General features: G+C 39.7%; 1 protein-coding gene across 5 annotated transcripts in view; it reads left to right on the plus strand.

Moving 5' to 3' along the window:
• The window catches only part of N4BP2 (NEDD4 binding protein 2), a 79,071-nt gene extending 73,750 nt beyond the window's left edge, over window positions 1-5,321 (plus strand). For all 5 annotated transcript variants that reach the window (XM_006759303.2, XM_015561028.1, XM_015561029.1 and 2 more), the window contains 2 exons: window positions 839-962; window positions 2,213-5,321. In XM_006759303.2, the coding sequence (XP_006759366.1) occupies window positions 839-962; window positions 2,213-2,258 (170 nt within the window). In that variant the 3' untranslated portion in view covers window positions 2,259-5,321. The remainder of the gene's footprint in view (window positions 1-838; window positions 963-2,212) is intronic.
• The last annotated feature ends 15,752 nt before the right edge of the window (window positions 5,322-21,073 follow it).

Genomic DNA, 21,073 nt, shown 5'->3' on the forward strand with positions numbered 1-21,073 from the left:
GGCTGCAAGCACCTCTGAGGGAAAGCCGCCCTCAAGATCGCCCACTGCCAGACAGTCCAGTTTCTCCCCGCATGAGTCCTGGGTCCCCAGAGACTTCCCGGAACCGGAGTTCAGAGCCGTCGGGAGCTTGTGACTCCCTCCGGATTCAAAAAGACAGCCGTGTCCTCAGGTGCCAGCCCCTTTCCGCGCGCGCGAGGCCCCTACCTCTGCGCTTCTCTTCTGCAGGTGCCAGCCCCTTTCCGCGCGCGCGAGGCCCCTACCTCTGCGCTTCTCTTCTGCAGCTTCTCGGCTCTCAGTGTGCTTTTTTTTCCTTCTAGTTGTAGAATTTACAGTCAGCCTGGCTTCCTGTGGTTCTGGATGATGTCCGTATTGTTTTTCTGAGGTATTAATCAATTGTTGTGAGCGGCGTCAACTTCCCGGTTTTTTATCTCTGCCGCCATCTTAGTTTCCCTTGTATATTTTTCGTGAAGATTCTTAGTTAGTAAATATAAATCACTTAAAGCAATGCCTGACTCCATGGGTGTAATAATTTTTAGGTGTCATATTGTAATTACCGTTATTTCAGAGAGATATTTTGATAGCACAAGGAAATCTCCTTCCCCACAGGGGAAAATGTTTCACTCTAGTTTTTAGGCACATGAATTGCTATAAGGCTTCCATACTTCAACAGTGTAGATACAACTTACATTTAAAGATATCAGTTCTGGGCTTTTTAAAGTAATGAGTCTCTAAATCCCCATGAAAATAACTTCGTATGTGTTTTGAGTAGTTCATGTTTGTTTTCTATTGAGATTGTAATTTAAATGAATTTGAACTATTCCAATTCCTTTTGTAACAGAATTTAAGCAGAATGGTGGCAAGCCCTATCTGTCTGTGATTACGGGGAGAGGCAATCACAGCCAGGGAGGAGTAGCTCGCATCAAACCAGCTGTCATTAAATACCTCACAAGCCATAGCTTCAGGTGAGTATAAATTGCTGTTACCAATAATTGACAATTGCCCATATCTATAGATAGTAAACACTAAGAGTGTGCTTAGAACGATATGTTAAAGTAGTTAACTAAATTTGACCTTCTGATTTTAGCTATAGTCATGCTTAAATTATGATTACCTGCTGGATTTATGATGTCCAGTAAACCAGAAATGAAAGAAAAATGTGTTTGTTATTGAAGTAATCAGTCATCTGACAAAACTATTTCTATCATAAATTTAAAATCTAAAAGAAAGTAATAATATTTGTATTTCTTTGATAATGTATTATCCAAGATAGGTTACACATATCATAGTTTAAGATTGCTGTTTATCCCTTTGGAAGTAGATGTACATCTATGGATTTTGGAAGGAATTAGGAGCTTCTGCTGAAATACGTTTATAATTTGGATGTGTTTAAATATTAGCAGAAACACTGTAGTCACTGTGAATTTATACCTCTTTAATAAGTTAGATGCTATTAATGATCTTAGCTGACAAATATGAACTGTTCTTTTTTATTAAGTGACTATTCTGCAACAGAAAACAACAAGAAAAGAGAAGTCCAAGAATAAAAGATCTGTTGATAGATAGATTCCCTGAGGATGTATTTCATTAAGTAGCCTTCTTTCCCTGCAACTAGTTTCAGTTAGTGTAGCATATTTTTTTTATGCCATGTAATAAATGTTGTTTGGCTGCATTATAGAAAATGGTAGTATTCTGAGCATGAAAACAGATGACATTATAGTTACTTTTACAAAAGGAATACTTAGACCAGAACATTATCATGTTGGGATTAATGATCTATTTCAGAGACTAGTGTTTTTTTTTTAATTTAAAATTTCACACAGAGGGTGTTGAAACCATTTAATGGCCTGATGAATTAAACTTACCTATGAGATTCCTTCTTGTTACACAAGGCATAGAAATAATATAATGTAGGCAACATCTTATCCTTGATACAGCATGCTCTTCTTCATGAAGGTCAAATTCAGGCTTGAGAATTTTGATAAATCTTTAATTGTAATAATTATTAAGTTAGGAGTAAAACCCAAGCCTTAGGATTGTATTTATTTTGACAGCAAATTAAAAGGACCATAACCATAGATACTGGTCCTGGATATTGAGAGTACTTTGATAGTAAATATATTTTTGTATAGGCCTTTGGAATTGATTATAATAGACATTTCTTACTCAGTTAGAAATTTTTATCTTTAAAATTACTCTTTTCTCATTTCTGCAGGTTCTCTGAAATTAAACCAGGGTGCTTGAAGGTCATGCTAAAGTAAAATAAACGTCCTTGACTTAGAAGTGTGAAGGTTTGTAGGTTAAAATTAGTTTTATTTGCAGTAATTTAGTCAATTTTACTATCAACATGTGTTTTATTAGAAATAATGTCCAGTTATAAAACAAAAATGTTATGATGTTTTTCAAAATTCAAGAGAAGTTTAATTTTTTATTGAATCATATGCCAAATATGCTAAAAATATTAGAGATAATTTTCTTAGATAAAATTATCAGATCCAGTTTTAAAGTTTGAAAGTGCACAGATTTTTTCTAAAAGAGAAATTATCTTTCTATTAATTGTTGTTTGATGTTTAGTGAAGACCTAATAGTATCGATAGTAATGAAAGAAAGGAGAACTAATAAAACACTTGAATGCTTTTTTATTTCAAAACAAAATTTTAAAAAATCTTTTTATTTTGCTATGTCCTATTGGAAGGAAGACATGCTGTTGTGCTTTCTTCTGCTTTGTATTTGTATATGATTTTGATCTCTTAACCTTCTGTTTCTTTTTTCTGCGTGTGGGCATTTCCAGGAGGAAAGTTGGGGTCTGAGATTATATTGCAGTTTTACACTTTCCAAAGGCAGAAAAAGTTTCAGAGAAGGAGAAGTGGTTAGATATCTACCAAATGTTGCTATCTTATAGAACTGCTTCTAGAACCGTCTGTGTAAGTGGTATTTAAGATAGTTCTAAAGACCTGTCTTTTATATTTGAGGCTTGTAATTTCTAGACTGCAATAAGGTCAAAATTCTATTAACTTAAAAACAAATACAGAAAACAGTTTTGATGTAATTATAAAAAGAATCACTACAGTTTAAAAGTTTTTAACTTTTATTTTTAAAAAGAGCCAGCTTCGTGGAAGAAAACCTTCATTGGCTTCTCTTTATTGGTCAGCTAAAAAGTCCTGTTAGTATGTTAAAGTATGTCGATTGAAATTTCCTTTATACAAGTTTAATGTGATAAAGTTTAATTTTCCAGTATGAGACAGTGGTTTAAATAAATTTGACTTTGGATATGGAGAATACTTTCAACATATAATTTTAACAATTGTGTTGCTGTTTCATAAGCTTAAAAAATCATTTGGATCAGGAATTATAGGATTGAGCTGTTACTGAAAGAACCCTGAATTATAGAATGGTTTCCAAAAATAACAGACATTTTAATGAAAATAGAACTCAAAAACACACTTTTATATATTATGAAAGCATGCTTTTAAAAGAAGAGCTGTGTTGTTGAATTTATGTCCACAAAAATAAAAATGTTTATTATTTAGAAATGGTTAGTGACTGATAATTGAAGTATTCATATCCTATGTTTGTAATAATTCGTTAAAAAAAGAAAAAATGCCAGAAGTTTAGCATATGTTTTTAGTAATGTCTAGAAGAGTTGTACACATTAGAAATAAAACAGTTCGTTTCAACTACTTATAAAATTACAATTGTTAATGATATAAAGTATCTTTATGTATAAATTAATATGATGTAAGAAATGTGACTAACAATACTAAAACCTAGAGTTATTCGAGTGTGCAGCTGCATATTTTGTGTTTTTATATTTCCTCACCCAGTTGAAAAATTGCTTTTGAGCACTTCAGCTAAACTTATTTTAATAATATAATTATGATTAATGTGGGAGCAGTCAAAAAGAACAAGAGGTGAGGTGTTTTGTGGCAAAAACCAAATGAAAACAGCTTTGTTTTATGTTGTATCAACTCTAATGTTGTACTTTATCTTGCTAAACCTAGGGCATTTCTCCTTAATTATCATTCATAAATATATAGGCACATTTTAAGCATCGAGTGTATTTTTGTAAAGCTGTTTAATCCTATTCTGCTACCTACCCCACTATCTAGCATAGTTTAAACAACATATAATTATGAAAAACATTTTTATAATTGCTCCCTTTGCCCATTTCTAAATCCTAGTATGGGGATTTTCAAAGTTATTATGTGTTGGTATATTTGTGCTAGTACATTATTCATTAGGATGGCTCTTTGCAGAAGTACTAATATTTTAAAGTGCAACACTTGTGTAGTTGGAAGGTTTTAGTAACAGTTATATCTTTCAGTAGTCTCTTATCCCAGTATATACCAGGGGGAAAAGAGAGCAGTGTGGAAACCACAGGGAACGTGCAGTTGGACTGAGGGGACCCTTAACAGTATTTTAATCCATCCACTTCCTTACTTGTTCCTGAGAAATGGAAGCATGTTGCTTTTTATTTATTAGCTGTTCGTATATTCCTATGTTATTTTCAGATTGAGTTATTTTTTCAATTTATTAGTGTTTTCATATTATTTGCAATTCTATGGCCTTTAAATACAGGACATATATAGTAGAATTCCTGACATATTTTAAAGTCTCTTAACACATTTGAGAAGAAAAGCCAAACAATTCTGTTGGATTGTTTCCAGTCCTTTATTTTTGTTCTGTTTCTTTGAAAATTCAAGTGTTTTGTATGCATAGAAAAAGGACACACAAGTTTGGTCTGAACTGGAAATTGGAAAGTTTGAAACTCAGGAAATTGCTCTGACAATGTCTTAACTGCTCTCAATTTAAGAAAATGACAAAATGCGTAAAAAAATACAAAAATAATGTTTGCTGTTGTTTTCCAAGTGCTTTTTCTAAGTGCTTTTCCATTGTGCAATGAGATGAAGTTTGATCATTTTTTCTGTGCAGTGATTAAATAGTGTTTATTTTAAATTACATGTAAAAGAAACAAATTTAAATGTTTGTGTGGCCAAAAAAAAAAGTAAAGTTTATGTAGAATGTTTGTTAATGGTGCTTATTTTTGAAATGTAATTCAAGTTTACAGTGTTACTTAATGCTTCTTAAGAGAATTTAATAGAAACACAAGGCTAGACTACATCTACATCCTGAAGAGCCTTTTAGAACTTCCCATTGTATGATGAGAAATTTTATGATTTTCCATAAAGTTGAGCAGTTGACTTTTATGGTCCAAATAATGAACCTGTTATTAACACATAACTGAATTAATCGTGAAACTTCTCATTAAAGTACATCATTGCAGCTATCTGTTGGAGAACATATAATAAAAATTTCAAACAGTATATCAGAAATTAAATGTTTTTATTTGTACTATAAAGAAAATGTAATTTTGCTGTTAACTCTACTTTTTTATTGAAAATGTTTTGTAACTTTGCTTTAAAAATTTCTTATGAAGCCATTTGCAAATTACATATTTAATTTAATAAAATACTTTAGAAACAGTCCAGTGTGAGGAAATCTTTTATTTGATATAGTAAAGTTAGTAGTTTAAATATTAAAAAATACATATTTATTTAAGTCCTGACTGGTTTAGCTCAGTGGATAGAGCATCGGCCTGCAGACTGAAGGGCCCCAGGTTCGATTTCAGTCAAGGGCATGTACCTTGGTTGTGGGCACATCTCCAGTGGGGGGTGTGTAGGAGGCAGCTGATCAATGTTTCTCTCTCATCAATGTTTCTATTCCTCTCTCTTCCTCTCTGTAAAAATCAATAAAATATATATTAAAAAACACACAAAACATTTGGCCTTAGCTGGTTTGGCTCAGTGTGGACGGAAGGGTTCCAGGTTCAATACCGGTCAAGGGCACATGTCAGAGTTGCAGCCTCTATTCCCAGTGTGGGGCATGCAGGAGGCAACCAATCACTGATGCTCTCTATCATTGATGTTTCTATCTCTTTCTCTCTCCCCTTCTCCCTTCTACTCTGAAATCAATAAAGACATATTTAAAAATCTTTTACTTTATTTTTTTTAATTCTTGACACTATTACAGATGTCTCCCACTCCTCCCTCACCCCTTAGCCACCTCTAGCCAACCCCTCTCCCCCTGCCATCATGCATACCTGTGTAATCTCAAGGAAAAAGTGTCATAAAATTTTATTTCTATACCACAGCTTTTATTCCAGTTTGAATTATTTTGCTATAGCAGATAATTTTGAACCAGATAAATGGATTAGCTAGATTTATCTCTTCACACCTTTGACAGATGTCAAAATTAAGATTTGTTTTTTAAGGGAATCAAGTAATAACTTTAGTTAATATTAAAGACCTTTGAAATTTCACTCCTAAATAGAATAACTCACTCATTTAGCAACTTAAAAATATTTATTTTTTGAGTGTTTATTGAATACTTGTTACTGGGGATATAATGTGAGACAAGACAGAAAATCTGTCCACCAGTATCTTGTAATTATTTCATCAACTCTTATTTATAGTGATGTATACTGTGGAACACTTTCACATTATATTTTAAGACTCAAAAGAATTTTTTAATATAGATGTCTTACAAAGACTTAGAGAAGTTGATGGATTTGCTAGTTAGTGGCAGGGGTAAGACTTGAACCTAGTATTGAGTAACTTCCGTCATAAGAGTAAGAATTTATATTTAGAGATAACACCCTATTATCCTCAACTAAAAGATAATTTGCTTTTATACATCTGCCTTCCTCCTTTATCCCAGAGAAGCTGCTATTACAGTTTTTTCCAATGCAAAGATAAAAATTCTCAATATAAAGTTCGAGAGGTATAGAGTCTAGGACTGATTGGTGTGCTCTTGTACATGAAATTTTTGGGGGGATCTAAGATCGTTTTAGCTTACCACTCTACCATACTCAAGATGTGGCCCTCATTTTTCTAAATCAGGATAGGTAGCCAGAGCTGTAACCATCACAGGCCTACATTTTATTGGAAGGACAAAGAAGAGAACAATGGGGAAGTGTTAGCAATCTTTTATAGAACATTTTTGGAAGCTGCCATAGTCACATAGTTCATACCTGGCTGCAAGAGAGGCTGAGAAATTGTATTTATTTCATACTGCCATATGTTCAACTAAAATTTGGAATTCTCTTTGAGGAAAGAGAATGGATATTAGGGGGATGAATAGCAGTCTTTGCCACATTTTTAAAAAAATATATATTTTTATTGATTTCAGAGGAAGGGAGAGGGAGAGAGAGAGAGAGAGAAACATCAATGATGAAAGATAATCATTGATGGGCTTCCTCCTGCATGCCAAATTCTGCTTGTTAGAAGCAAGTCACCAAGTTCAGTCCACATTCAAGAATAGGGAAATTAGCTCTACCTTTTAAAGGAAAGAGGGTCAAAGGATTTGTGGACGTATTTTAAAACCATCATTTCTGTGATGTGCCAGACTCCATTAGATACTTTGCAAAATATACCTACTACGATCTCTCTAATTGCATGAGATAGATTGTTGGCCTATCCACTAGGTATTCTTTCTTATTATCACAACTTTTTGTTCAGTATCTGGTTGCATTTTGCTCAGGGAAGATTGACCCTCTCTGGCCCAGAGGGTGAATTTGTGATTGGTTAAAAAGGCCTTCTGGCAGTTCCATTTCCCTTTGCCAGTGATTAGTTAACCCCTTCCCCGGCAGAAACGTGTATACACGTTTTCACAAAATGTTCTTTTTTCAGTCATCGACGAGTATACTCGTCTAAAACTTTACCTTCAAAAACCAGCTACATACGTACCATTCTAAATAATTTCATCTAGAAACTTTCTGAGGAAATACTATTCTTAACCACAAAAATGGGAAGAAAAAATAATTACAAACTGTTTTCATAACCAGCATCAAAAATACTATATAGAACCAAAATAAAAAAATTAGTCTGAAAAAGAAACGTTTTTAACAAAAAAATTGTTGGGGAAGGGGTTAAAGGGTAGACATATGATCACGCTAACGGAACTTCAGTAGAATTCTACTAGGAAGGTTCTAGGAAAGGTTTTACTCCCTGGGAGGAAGTGCACCCTTTTTCCCTAAGACTGTGTGTGTGTTTGTAATGCCTGGAAATGCATTTCCAACATTATAACTGAAAAGATAAACCTAAATCCCAAGCCATAAGGATGATGGAGCATAAAAAGAAAAGAACCTTTGCTCAGCTGGTGTGAGTCAGTGGTTGAGTGTTGACCTATAAACCAGGGGGTCACAGTTTGATTTCTGGTCAGGGCACATGCCCAGTTTGCTGGCTCCATCCCCCGTAGAGGGTGTGCAGAAGGCAGCAGATTAATGATTCTCATTGATGTTTATCTCTCCCTCTGAATCAATAAAAATATTTTTTAAAGGTTTTTTTTAAAGAAAAGAATCTTTGTTCTTGATGACATCATTGAGTCCCTAAATTAACCCTGGGACCAATCTTAAGCTACCTGGTTATAGGAGACAATAAGCTACTTTTGGTTGAGTTTTTTGTTCTAGCTGAAAGCATGCTGATGGATATGCCCTATCCTATATAATAAAAGGGTAATATGCAAATTGACCCTAACAGCAGAATGACTGGGAATGACTGGTCACTGTGACACACACTGACCACCAGGGGGCAGACGCTCAATGCAGGAGCTGCCCCCTGGTGGTCAGTGCGCTCCCACAGGGGGAGCTCTGCTCAGCCACTAGCCAGGCTGATGGCTGCCAGTACAGCAGTGGTGGGAGCCTCTCCTGCCTCCTCAGCAGCGCTAAGGATGTCTGACTGCAGCTTAGGCCTGCTTCCCGCTGGCAAGTGGACATCCCCTGAGTGCTATCCAGCTGCCAGAGGGATGTCTGACTGCCAGCTTAGGCCCAGTCCCCTGGGAAGCATCCCCCGAGGGGTCCCAGACTGCAAGAGGACACAGGCCGGGCTGAGGGACCCCACCGAGTGCACAAATTTTTGTGCACTGGGCCTCTAGTCTACACTAATAAAAGAGAAACATGGTAATTGGCGTACTAAAGACGGCTCTCAGCTCCAGTGACAGCCATAAAAGGTAAATATAATCCCAGAATAAAAAAGAAAAAAGAAATAAAAGAGAGGTTGGGAGCTTCAGTCACCCGCCAGCCTGAAAACGGCCCTCAGCCCCTCACCCAGACTGGCCAGGCGCCCCAGTGGGGACCCCCACCCTGAAGGGGGTGTGACCAGCTGCAAACAGCCATCATCCCCTCATCCAGGCTTGCCAGGCACCCCAGTGGGGACCCCCACCCTAAAGGGGGTGTGACCAGCTGCAAACAGCCATCATCCCTCACCCAGGCTGGCCAGGCACCCCAGTGGGGACCCCCACCCTGATCCAGGACACCCTTCAGGGCAAACCAGCCAGTCCCACCCATGCACCAGGCCTCTACCCTATATAGTAAAAGGGTAATATGCCTCCCAGCACCGGGATCAGCGGAGCCATGAGGCCTAGCAGCGGAGCCATGAGGCCTTCTAGAGTGACGGGGCAGTGCCCAAACCCCCTGATCGTCCTGTGGCTCTGTGTGTGACAGGGTGGGGCCACAACCTCCCTATCCACCCTGCTCTGTGTATGACGGGAAGGCGCCCCAACCCCCTGATCAGCCCTGCCCTGTGCCTGATAGGGGGGGGCGCCGCAACCTCCCCATCCACCCTGCCTTGAGTGTGACAGGGGGCGGTGCTCCAACCCCCCAATCGGCCCTGCTTGGAGCCCGACCAGGGGCTGCACCTAGGGATTGGGCCTGCCCTCTGCCACCGGGAGCAGGCCTAAGCCAGCAGTTCGTTATCTCCCGAGGGGTCCCAGACTGCGAGAGGGCACAGGCCGGGCTGTGGGACTCCCCCTCTTTCCCCCGAGTGCACAAATTTTTGTGCACCGGGCCTCTCGTCCTATATAATAAAAAGGTAATATGCAAATTAACCCTAATGTTATAATGCTGTCACAAGATGGTGACACGCACAGTGGAGGCAGGGCCAGCTTCTCTGGCTGCCGCAGTTCCTACAGCCCTGTCGGGGGCAGGATGCCTGGTGGCCACTCTGCACATCTGCCACTGGGGTTCCCACAGTCGCCCCAGGGGGTGCCTGCTGTCGGAGTTCCCTCAGCCCCGCCAGGGGCGGGTCCCTGCTGCTGCTCTCTGCAGCTTTCCTGGAGTTCCCTCAGCCTCACTGAGGGGCAGGTCCTGGTTGCTGCTCTGCGTGGCTTCCACCAGGGTGACCAGGCTGGCAGGGGAGGGCAGTTGGGGCAAGATGAGTCCAGCAGGGGAGGACAGTTGGGGGTGACCAGGCCAGCAGGGGAGGGCCGTTGGGGGCGACCAGGCCAGCAGGGGAGGGCAGTTGGGGGCATTGGGGATGGCAGGGGAGCGGTTAGGTGTCAATCAGGCCAGCAGGGGAGCCATTAGGGGGTAATCAGGCTGGCAGGCAGAAGCAGTTAGGGGCAATCAGGCAGGCAGGCAGGCGGGCGAGTGGTTAGGAGCCAGCAGTCCCAGATTGTGAGAGGGATGTCTGACTGCTGGTGGGATCAGGCCTAAACCGACAGTTGGACATCCCTCGAGGGGTCCCAGATTAGACAGGGTGCAGGCTGGGCTGAGGGCACCCCCCTAGTGCATGAATTTTTTTATAACCAGGCCTCTAGTTTTACAATATCGGGGAACAGATGTTCAGAGAAATTATGTTACTTGTCCAAATTTTCCCAGCTAATAAATAGAAGTACATTTCAGATTGAGATCCGTATATCCCAAACACCTGGTATTTGTTTATTGTATCAAGTGACTTTTCTCCAGCAAGTCTCAGGAATCAGAGAAGAGAAACAGAAATCAGCTGTGTGAAGCAAGGGTGAAGTGATTGGCAAGTAGGCATGGTAGAGGGTCAGTGTGGAAAGTGAGAAGGAATTTAGGGTGTTGTGTCTATAAAGTTGAGATAATTAACTAGATACAGCCTGGATAAGAAGTCAAGCAGGATCCAGAGGGTTCTGAGAAAAATGGAGGTGAATAGTGAAGTTGTCATGCAGGTAAAGAACAGATTTACACAGTGTGAGGGACAGGGAAAGTGGAAGGAAGCTGTAGGAGGGGAGGGAACTTCAGAGTTGAAGATGTTAGGGATGCGGCTATGTGTTCCCAACAGAGTTTGATTTGTGGCTGAGTTTGGAGATGATGGTTATCAGAGTGGAGGTGGTCACAGAACTGATATCAAATTTCTGGATCATACATTTATGTACATATTGTCCAGGATGGTGACAGGCAGCAGAGTGGGGAGGGAGATTGAAAGACAATCTGCTGAAAGTATTGATGGATTAAAAAATGTTTGTTTTTTAAATTTGCATGGTCCCCATCCTTTACACCAGTGGTTCTCAACCTTGGCTGCATATTAGAATCACCTGGGAATCTTTTTAAAATCCTGATTTCTGGGCCTCATCCTCCGGAAATTCTGTTTCTTTGTTATGGAGTGGGGGGCCACAACAAGTAACAAACAGAATTTCCGGAGGATGAGGCCCAGAAATCAGGGTTTTAAAAAGATTCCCAGGTGATTCTAATGTGCGGCCAAGGCTGAGAACCACTGCCCCAAACTGTATTGATAATCTTCTGTTTTGGTCTCCGGCCTCACAGTACATTGCTTATCTATCACATCTGGTGCATCCATCTGAGCTCCAGTTTAATTCGTTACCCACAGGCCACTAGCCGGATGCAAGTGTCCGTCCTCCTCCAATTCAGACACAGATGCATCTCTCCACATTAGAATCACCTGGGAATCTTTTTAAAATCCTGATTTCTGGGCCTCATCCTCCGGAAATTCTGTTTCTTTGTTATGGAGTGGGGGGCCACAACATTAGTAACAAAGAAACAGAATTTCCGGAGGATGAGGCCCAGAAATCAGGATTTTAAAAAGATTCCCAGGTGATTCTAATGTGCAGCCAAGGTTGAGAACCACTGCTTTACACGGATAGGATCTGACTCACACAGCCCCACTTTGAGGAAAGAATTATTCTGCTTTCATCAACTGTTTTGCACCCAGTGGAGGGATGAGAATGGGATGGATGGAACCATCAGGAGGACTGTGGGAAAAGGAAGGTTTCTAAGCGCTTTCTGAGCCAATTCCTTGCAGTAGTCCTTCACTGTTTTCTGTGAAGTCACTTTTCTGTTCATTTATCCATCTGAATTTATGAAAACCTATGAAATATACTTAAAAAATCTCCCACTATTTTGGACTACCTCTGTTTACCTGTTTACATCAACAATTAGGAATTGATGGCACTTTCCTGAATCTCTTTGGAAACTGATATGGATAGAGACATGCAGTAAGAAGTGCTCACTGTCTTTTTTATTTTTATTATTTATTTATTTTAAAAATATTTTTATTGATTTTTTACAGAGAGGAAGGGAGAGGGATAGAGAGTTAGAAACATCGATGAGAGAGAAACATCCATCAGCTGCCTCCTGCACACCTCCTACAGGGGATGTGCCCGCAACCAAGGTACATACCCTTGACCGGAATCGAATCTGGGACCCTTAAGTCTGCAGGCTGACGCTCTATCCACTGAGCCAAACCGGTTAGGGCAGCTTACTGTCTTTTTTAAAGCTCTGGGCTTTTTTCTTTTCATTGTTCTGTCTTTTCTTAGATAAAATTAATTTCTTCCCCCCAAGACTTGGTTATGTAGGAATCTATTTTTAAAGTACCTTATACTCTATACACCTCTGTGTACACACACACACACACGAATGCAAACCCACACATAGAGTGAAAAGAGTAGATCTTGGGCCTCGATGACTCAGCCTCAGAGGGTATCATGTTCAGAATACAGTAAAAGTATTTCTAATCTTTGTAGTCCTCAAAGCACTTATATGAAACACTTGTATCTTAGGTAGCACAAGTTATATAAAACATAATTTGCATGAGCACCTCTTTAAGTCTGCATTCCCACACAGTCTTTCTGTCTTCCACTCTCTCATAAGCTGAAAGTACCCCAAAGCCTGTCTCCATGTTCCTTACTCTCTTCCATCCCCTGAAACCCACCCTGCTATCTGCAGGTGCTTGGCCTCACCTACCACTCCTCCCTCCTGTTCTCTCTGTCTGTCTGTAGTGAATAGGCCTGGGCCTTTTGGTTATAAAGCTCCTACCTCTCTTTTAAGTCCCCCCCCCCCCCATTTTGTCCTATCTGCATAATAAGGCAGGGGGAGGTGGGAATGTAGGAGGTGGGAAGGGGTCAGGGTATAAGTGTCAGAAATATTGGTTTGTAGGTAGGAGGATGTAAAGAAGCTATGAATACTCCCATAGTAATGCATTTTGTGTGTGTTACACATGAAGAATTTCTGAACAGTTCTATCAGAAGCTGAAGAGCAGTCTCCTTAGGGGTGGGCCTGGGGACTCAGAGGTGGGAGAGGGAAATTTTACTTTCATTGAGCAGTTCTTTATTTTTTTTTAAACTATGTATATTGCTTTTAGAATATTACTTTTTAAAAATAGACAATTTAATGGATGCATAATTTAAAATAAATGGTGTTGGGATAATTGGACAGGTACATGGCAAAAAGAAAAAAAAGAAAGAAAGAAAGAAAGAAAGAAACTATACCACCAACTTATACCATACACAAGAATAGAATCAAAATGGGTAAAAGACTTAAATATATGTTGTGAAGCCATAAAAATCCTAGAAGAAAACTTTGGCAGCAAAATAGCAGACATCTCCCGTAGCAGGGTTTTTACTGATCTAATGCCTAGGGCAAGAGGAACAAAGGAAAAAGTAAACAAATGGGACCACATCAAAATAAAAAGCTTATGCATAGCAAAGAAATCAACATCAAAAGGTAAAGGGAGCTCTAGCCAGTTTGGCTCAGTGGATAGAGTGTCAGCCTGTGGACTGAAGGGTCCCAGGTTTGATTCTGGCCAAGGGCACATACCTGGGTTGTGGGCTTGATCCCCAGTAGGAGGCGTGCAGGAGGCAGCCAATCAATGATTGTCTCATCATTGATGTTTCTCTCTCTCTCTCTCGCTCTCTCTCTCTCTCTCTGTCTTTCTTCCTCTCTGAAATCAATAAAGAGGTATAAAAAAAAGAAAAAAGAAAAGGAAACCTACTGTATGGGAGAACATATTGGCTAATGATACATCTGATAAGGGGTTAATTTCCAAAATATATAAAGTACTCATACAAGTCAATAAAAGAAAGACAAACCAATTAAAAAATGAGTGGACACTTCTCCAAAGAGAACATACAAATGGCCAAGAGACATGAAAAAACGCTTAACGTCACTAATCATGAGAAAGATGAAAATTAAAACAACAATGAGGTACCACCCCACACCTGCCCGAATGGCTGCTTTTAATAAATCAACAAATAAGTGCTGTTGAAGATGTGGAGAAAAAGGAACCCTAGTACACCCCTGGTGGGAATGCAGACTGGTACAACCACTATGGAAAACAATGTGGAGTTTCCTCAAAAAAATTAAAAAGGGAATGCCATATGACCCAGTGATCCCGCTGCTAGGAATATATCCTAACAATCCCAAAACACCAATCAGAAAGAATAGATGCACTCCTATGTTAATAGCAGTGCTATTTACAATAGCTAAGATCTGGAAATAGGCCAAGTGCCCATCAGTAGATGAGTGGATAAAAAAGCTGCAGTACATGGGATACTATGCAGCAGTAAAAAAGAAGGATCTTTTACCCTTTGAGACAGCAAGGAGGGACCTGGAGAGTATTATGCTAAGGGAAAGAAGCCAGTCAGAGAAAGACAAGTATCACATGGTCTCACTCATATGTGGAATCTAATGAACAAAATGAACAAAAAAGATCCAGAGACACTGAAGCATGCAACTGACTGACGTATTTCAGAGGGAAAGGGTGGGGCAGGAAGAGAGTAGCCAATGAACTTATATGCATATATGCATAGCCCATGGACAGACAACAGTGTGGGGAAGACCTGGGGAGGGGACAGGAGTGGGATGGAGGGGGTTAATCTTGGGTGGGGGAGAGGGATATCTGTAATACTTTCAACAATAAAGATAAATTTTAAAAAACTATATTTCTTTCAGAATATTATTTAAAAATATATGTAAGTTAATGGGTGCATATTTTAAAATAGTGAAAAATACACTTGATAGAGTGAATTAAAAAGTGTGTAAATTATATGTATACTAGTGGCTCAGTGCACAAAATTGTGCACATTAAAAGGGAATTAATTAGAGGAAATATTTTAATATTGCTATTTGCCCTTTCTCTATAATAGAAGTGTCAGAGATGAAAGAAAATTAGTAAAATGTATATGAAAATCTCTTTCCTGTCAGAGTCTGGGGCATGCCACGGGACCCAGAGTGCAGCCCCCACCCACCCTCGTGCACCTCAAAATAGCACGAGACCCAGACATGGCTGGCCCCATCCCCATCAAGCCCTGCAGGGTGGGGGGCACAGCCTCAGGTCCCCTGTCAAGCCCTGCTGGGTGGGGGGCGTGGCCTCAGGTCCCACCCACCTGGCCCCAGGCCCTGACATGAGGGTGTGAGGGCGCAAGGGTGCGAGGGCATGACAACCATTTGCATATTCGCTCTTTATTATATAGGATTATTATATTTCACTTTAGGCTGCTTTCTAGTACCGAATGTTACAATCAGATAATTTAGCTGATACGTGATGAACCAATATTATCAGGAAAAGAATCAGTACACCTTTTCACATTAAATGGATACATTAATTGCTGAAGAGAGGACAGAGCCAGGACATCTAATGTATGAGTAATAGGAGTTCCAGAGAGAATTACAGAGGAAAAGTCAAATCTAATAGATGTACATTTTCCTGAGCTAAAGGCTTGTCTTTGCAGATAAAAGTGTCCCAAAGTTCTTGGCAGGATTGATGAGCATAAAAACACACTTAAACCTTTTTTTGACAATTTCTGAATCCCAAGGTTGGAAAGAAAAATCTTATGTTTCTTGATAGAAAGGAATTATTTACAAAGGGAAGACAATCAGACTGGCATCAGACACTGGAATAAAACCTGTACCTAGTGAGAGAAAAGGAATGTAACCCACGAGGTCTCTTTCTAGCTGAGCATCATTTACCTGCCAGGGTGGAAGGGATGCAGAAATGTAAGGATTCCAAGACTATAGCATTGATATACCCCATCTGAGGAAACTATGAAAAAAGGATTCTAACTAAGCAAGTTAATGAGAACAGAAATTTCAAGAAAGGAGAAGGTAAAGTAGGAAAAAGTGGTGAGTGAACAATGAACCTTGCAATATACATGGAATGACTGGGACTGTGTATGTGCAAAAATAAAGACTATTAAGATAAATGAAATCTACCTAGTGAAAGCCTGGAAATAAAGGTTGCAAATTTCTCAACAAAACCCAAGAGGTGGAGTTGAGAGGAGGGGAGTGGAAAGTAAAGGATTCTAAAAGTAGTATCTTATGAGGTGGAAGGTATCAGGAATAGACAAATGTGGGGAAATAATATCTTTCCATAGAATAGTAATAAAATAGGTTTATAATGAATATTAAAAAAGAATAACCACCAGTGAAATGGAAATAATCACTAGTGAAATGGAAAAGCATAATATTTTGAAATTGGTAAGGGAAAGAATAAGTTATAACAATTCCTACAAACTAAAATGGAAAGAAAAAAAGCAAAAGAAAAAAAGAATAGCCTGGCCAGTATGGCTAAGTGGTTGAGTATTGACCTATGAACAAGGAAGTCACAGCTGGATTCCTGGTCAGGGCACATGGCCTGGTTGCAGCTTGATCCCCAGTTGGGGGAGTGCAGGAGGCAGCCAATCAATGATTCTCTTTCATCATTGATGTTTCTATCTTTCCTTCTCCCTTTCTCTCTGAAATAAATTTTTTTTTTAAAAGAATGCATATAAAATACTTAACATAGATGTACATCAAACATCATAAAATAGCTAAATAAATTTAAGTCAAAAGATTATTAGCAATGCAAGTTAACTTCATAAACATGAAATTAGAGTAGATTTTTACTATACCTCTTTCAGAACTAGATCTAACAGAAAAAAATAAGAAAGACTATACAAAGATTAATATAATCAACATATTTGCTTTAATAAATATGTACAGAATGTTACAATTTTTTAAAAAAAATTTATTGTTGAGATTATTACAGATATTCCTCTTTTCCCCCCCATTGACTTCCTCCACCCGTCCCAGGCCTTTGCCACACTCTTGTCTGTGTCCATAGGTAATGCATATATACATAGAAGATCTTTGTTGAATAAGATCTTCCCACCCACCACCCCCCTTCCCTCTGAGAATCGTCAGTCCCATTTCCATGCCTCTGATTCTATTTTATTCACCAGTTTATTTGGTTTATTAGATTTCTTATTTATTTATTTTGATTTTTAGATTCAATTGTTGATAGGTATGTATTTGTTGCCATTTTGTTGTTAATATTTTTTATCTTTTTCTTTTTCGTCTTCATAATCTTCAAGAATACCCTTTAACATTTTATATAATACTTGTTTGGTGGTGATGAACTCCTTTAGCTTTTTCTTGTCTGTGAAGCTCTTATCTGACTTTCAATTCTAAATGATAGCTTTGCTGGGTAGAGTAATCTTGGTTGTAGGTCCTTGCTATTCATCACTTTGAATATTTCTTGCCACTCCCTTCTGGTCTGCATAGTTTCTGTTGAGAAATCATCTGACAGTTGTGTGGGCATTCCCTTGTAAGTAAGTAACTGCTTTTCTCTTTCTGCTTTTAAGATTCTCTCTTTGTCTTTACCCTTGGCATTTTAATTATGATGGGTGTTGGTGTGGTCCTCTTTGGGTTCCTCTTGTTTGAGACTCTCTGTGCTTCCTGGACTTATAAGTCTATTTCTTTCACCAGGTAGGGGAAGTTTTCTGTCATTTCTTCAAATAGGTTTTTAATATCTTGCTCTCTCCCTTCTTCTCGCACCCCCATAATGTGAATGTTGGTACGCTTGAAGCTGTCCCAGAGGCTCCTTATACTATCTACATGTTTTTGGATTCTTACTTCTTTTTGCTCTTCTGGTTGGGTGTTTTTTCTTCCTCATTTCAAATGGTTGATTTGATTCTCAGAATCCTCTACTCTACTGTTGAATCCTTGTATATTATTTTTTATTTCCGCCAGTGTTTGCTTAATTTCTGACTTGCCCCTTTCCATGTTTGGCATTCTCACTAAGATCCTTGAAAGTCTCACTAAATCCTTTGGAGGTTTCTAGAACATTCTTGTGTCCACCTTATAACACTGGTTTTGAACTTTATATCTAGTAGTTTTCTTTCTTCCATTTCTTTCACTTGTGACATGTTTCTTTGTCTCCACATTTTGGGTGCTTCTCTGTGTTTGTTTCTATGTATTGGGTAAAACTGCTATGTCTCCTTGAGTTGTTAGAGTGGCCTTGTGTAACAGGTGTCCCATAGGGCCTAGTGGCTCAGCCTCCCCAGATGCCTGAGCTGGGAACTCCAGGTGCACCCCTTTGTGGGCTGTGAGCACAGTCTTGTTGTAGTTGAGACTTGATTGCTATTGGTGTCACTGGGAAGAATTGACCTCTAGGCTAATTGGCTATGAGGAACAGCTGTGACTACAGTAGGAGAGCTGCTATTCAGGAGACACCCCTATGGAGCAGGACTTGCTTCAGTGGGGCTTTGGTGCTCACTGAGTCTGCCCCTTGAGTGTGTTGCTTATGGATATGAAGAGTTGTAATCTGGTATGGTCTGACACTGACCACTGGGTACACTGGCCCTTGGGTGTCCAAGGAGGTGCAAAGTCAGCCACTGTCTGGGGCTACCCAGCAGGAGCTATGGAGAGATCTGCAGATTCTTCCTCTTTGTATCTGGTTTGGAAGTGCCCAGATGAGGCCCAGCTATGAAGCAAGGCAGGCTGGTGCTGGTGCAGGGTCTTGGGGCTTTTATAGATAGGTTTGGAGCTCCTGACCCAGCTGTAGCTTGTTTGAGGTTTTCAAGGACAGGCCATTTATATGCAGGCAGCTTGGTGGGGTCTTAGAGAATCACCAGGGCGGAGCAAACAGAAATGGCTGCCAGTCAGCCCTGAGACCTGGCAAGTCCTAGCACAGGAACAATGATCCCTGCAACTACCACTGTCTGGGAGAAAGACACCCCCAAGTTCCTGCCCTGATGCCAGACAAATGTGTCTCCCAGAGCTTTATCCTGATGCTGAAGCTCAGAGGAAGCAGGACCTTGTAAGTTCAGTTTGTGGTGCCGGCCTTTTAAGAGGAACAGCTGGGTCTCCAGCAGCCTTTGTGTCACTGAGCTCCAATCTGCACTGGTTTTTACAGCCAGCTGACTGTCCTAACTCTGGGACCCTGGGCTGGGGGGCTGGTGTGGGGCTGGGACCCCTTGCTCCTCACAGGTGGCCTCTGCAAAGACGATCTCCCTCCCGATTGCAAAAGCAGCACAGGTGGGTGCCGGACCTGTTTGGGCGCCTCCACACCTCCTACCAGTCTCAGTGTACTTTCTTCTTTACTTCTCTAGTTGTAGGAATTCCATTCAGCCAGCTTTCTAGCGGTTCTGGATGATGGTTGTTCTGTACTTTAGTTGTAATTTTGATGTGGTTGTGGGAGGCGGTGATTACAGGCGATTACTTACACTGCCATCTTAGTTCCCTCTCTCCAAAATGTTACAATCTTTAAACAGAATATAGCCCTGCCAGTGAGGCTTAGTGGTTGAGCATCGACCTATGAACCAGGGTCACAGTTTGCTTCCAGTCTTGCCACATGCCCGGGTTTCGGGTTTGATCCCCAGTGTGGAGCATGCAGGAGACAGCTGATCAATGATTCTCTCTCATCATTGATATTTCTATCTCTCTCTCCCTCCCTTCCTCTTTGATATCAATACAAATATATATTCTTTATTTTTAAAGTATTATGTATGTCTCCTTTTCCCTCCATTGACCTCTCCTTGCCATTTCACCCCCCAGCACATGCCCTCACCCCCTACTGTCTGTGTCCATGGGTTATGCTTATATGAATGCATACAAGTCCTTTGGTTGCTCTCAATACAATATTTTAAGAAAAAACAACATAAATGCATTTACAAATGGCCATTGACTGTTTATCATAAACTTTGCAATAAAAAAACAATAAAAAATTTAAAAGGAAAGATTTTTACAGGTGACATTATCCAATGAAATTAAATTAATGAAATTAGAAATAAAGTTTTAAAAGATAAATATAATATAACCATTTAATTTATTTGAAACTTAAGACCACCCTACCAATTAATCCTTGGATCAAATTAGAAATTTAAAATTGTATACTCTCTAAAGCAGAAAAGGAAAACCTAACATAACCAAACTTACAAGACCCACCTAAGTTTAGAAATACAAACTTTAGAAATATAAGAACTCAGTGCTCATCTTAAAAAATTAGAAAAAAACCCCAGAAAAGAAAGTAGAAGAGGAAATTAATTTTGAAAGGCTTATATTAATGCAATGTAGAAAATAGTAGAAAAGATCAATACATCAAAACCCCCAAAGTAAACTCATTATGAATCAGAAGTTAAAAAAAAAGCCTAGTAAAAATTAAAATACACCTTAAAATGCCATTCTGTCTATAATTCTCATGGAAATAAAAGCATAAATCTCAAGATATACATATATTCAAGGATATCGATCCTTGAATATATGTTTGCTTTGGCAAAACTAGAAGCAGAGTGAAAAGAAATGATTGAACAAGACGTGTTGTGGCCATACTGTGAAACACTGTATGTATGGCCATTGGAAAGGATGAATAAATCCTTTCCCAGTTATCTGTTGCTGTGTAATAAAGCTCCCCACAACTTACTAACACAGAACAACAATTTTATTATGCTCATGAATTCTGTAGGTGAGGAATTTGGGCAAAGCGCAGCAGAGGCTGCAGGCACAATGGAGATGGTATGTGTGTTTTCCGTGGTGTTTGGGGCCTCATCTGGAAGCCATGAAAGCTGAGAATCGATGGAAGGACTGAAATTTTTTGAAGGCTCATTCACTCACCTCTGGCAATTTGGCTGTTAACTGAGACCTTTGCTGAAGCTGTCTGCTCAAACTTTTACACACGGGCTTCCAATGTAGCCTGGGCTCCCTCGTGGCAAGATGATTGGTGTGGGAAGTGGGGGTGGGGGAGAGAGAACAGGAAATAGACTCCACATTTTATAGCAGAGTGGC

Source organism: Myotis davidii, unplaced genomic scaffold (genome assembly GCF_000327345.1).
Source record: "Myotis davidii unplaced genomic scaffold, ASM32734v1 scaffold235, whole genome shotgun sequence".
Classification (NCBI taxonomy): domain Eukaryota; kingdom Metazoa; phylum Chordata; class Mammalia; order Chiroptera; family Vespertilionidae; genus Myotis; species Myotis davidii.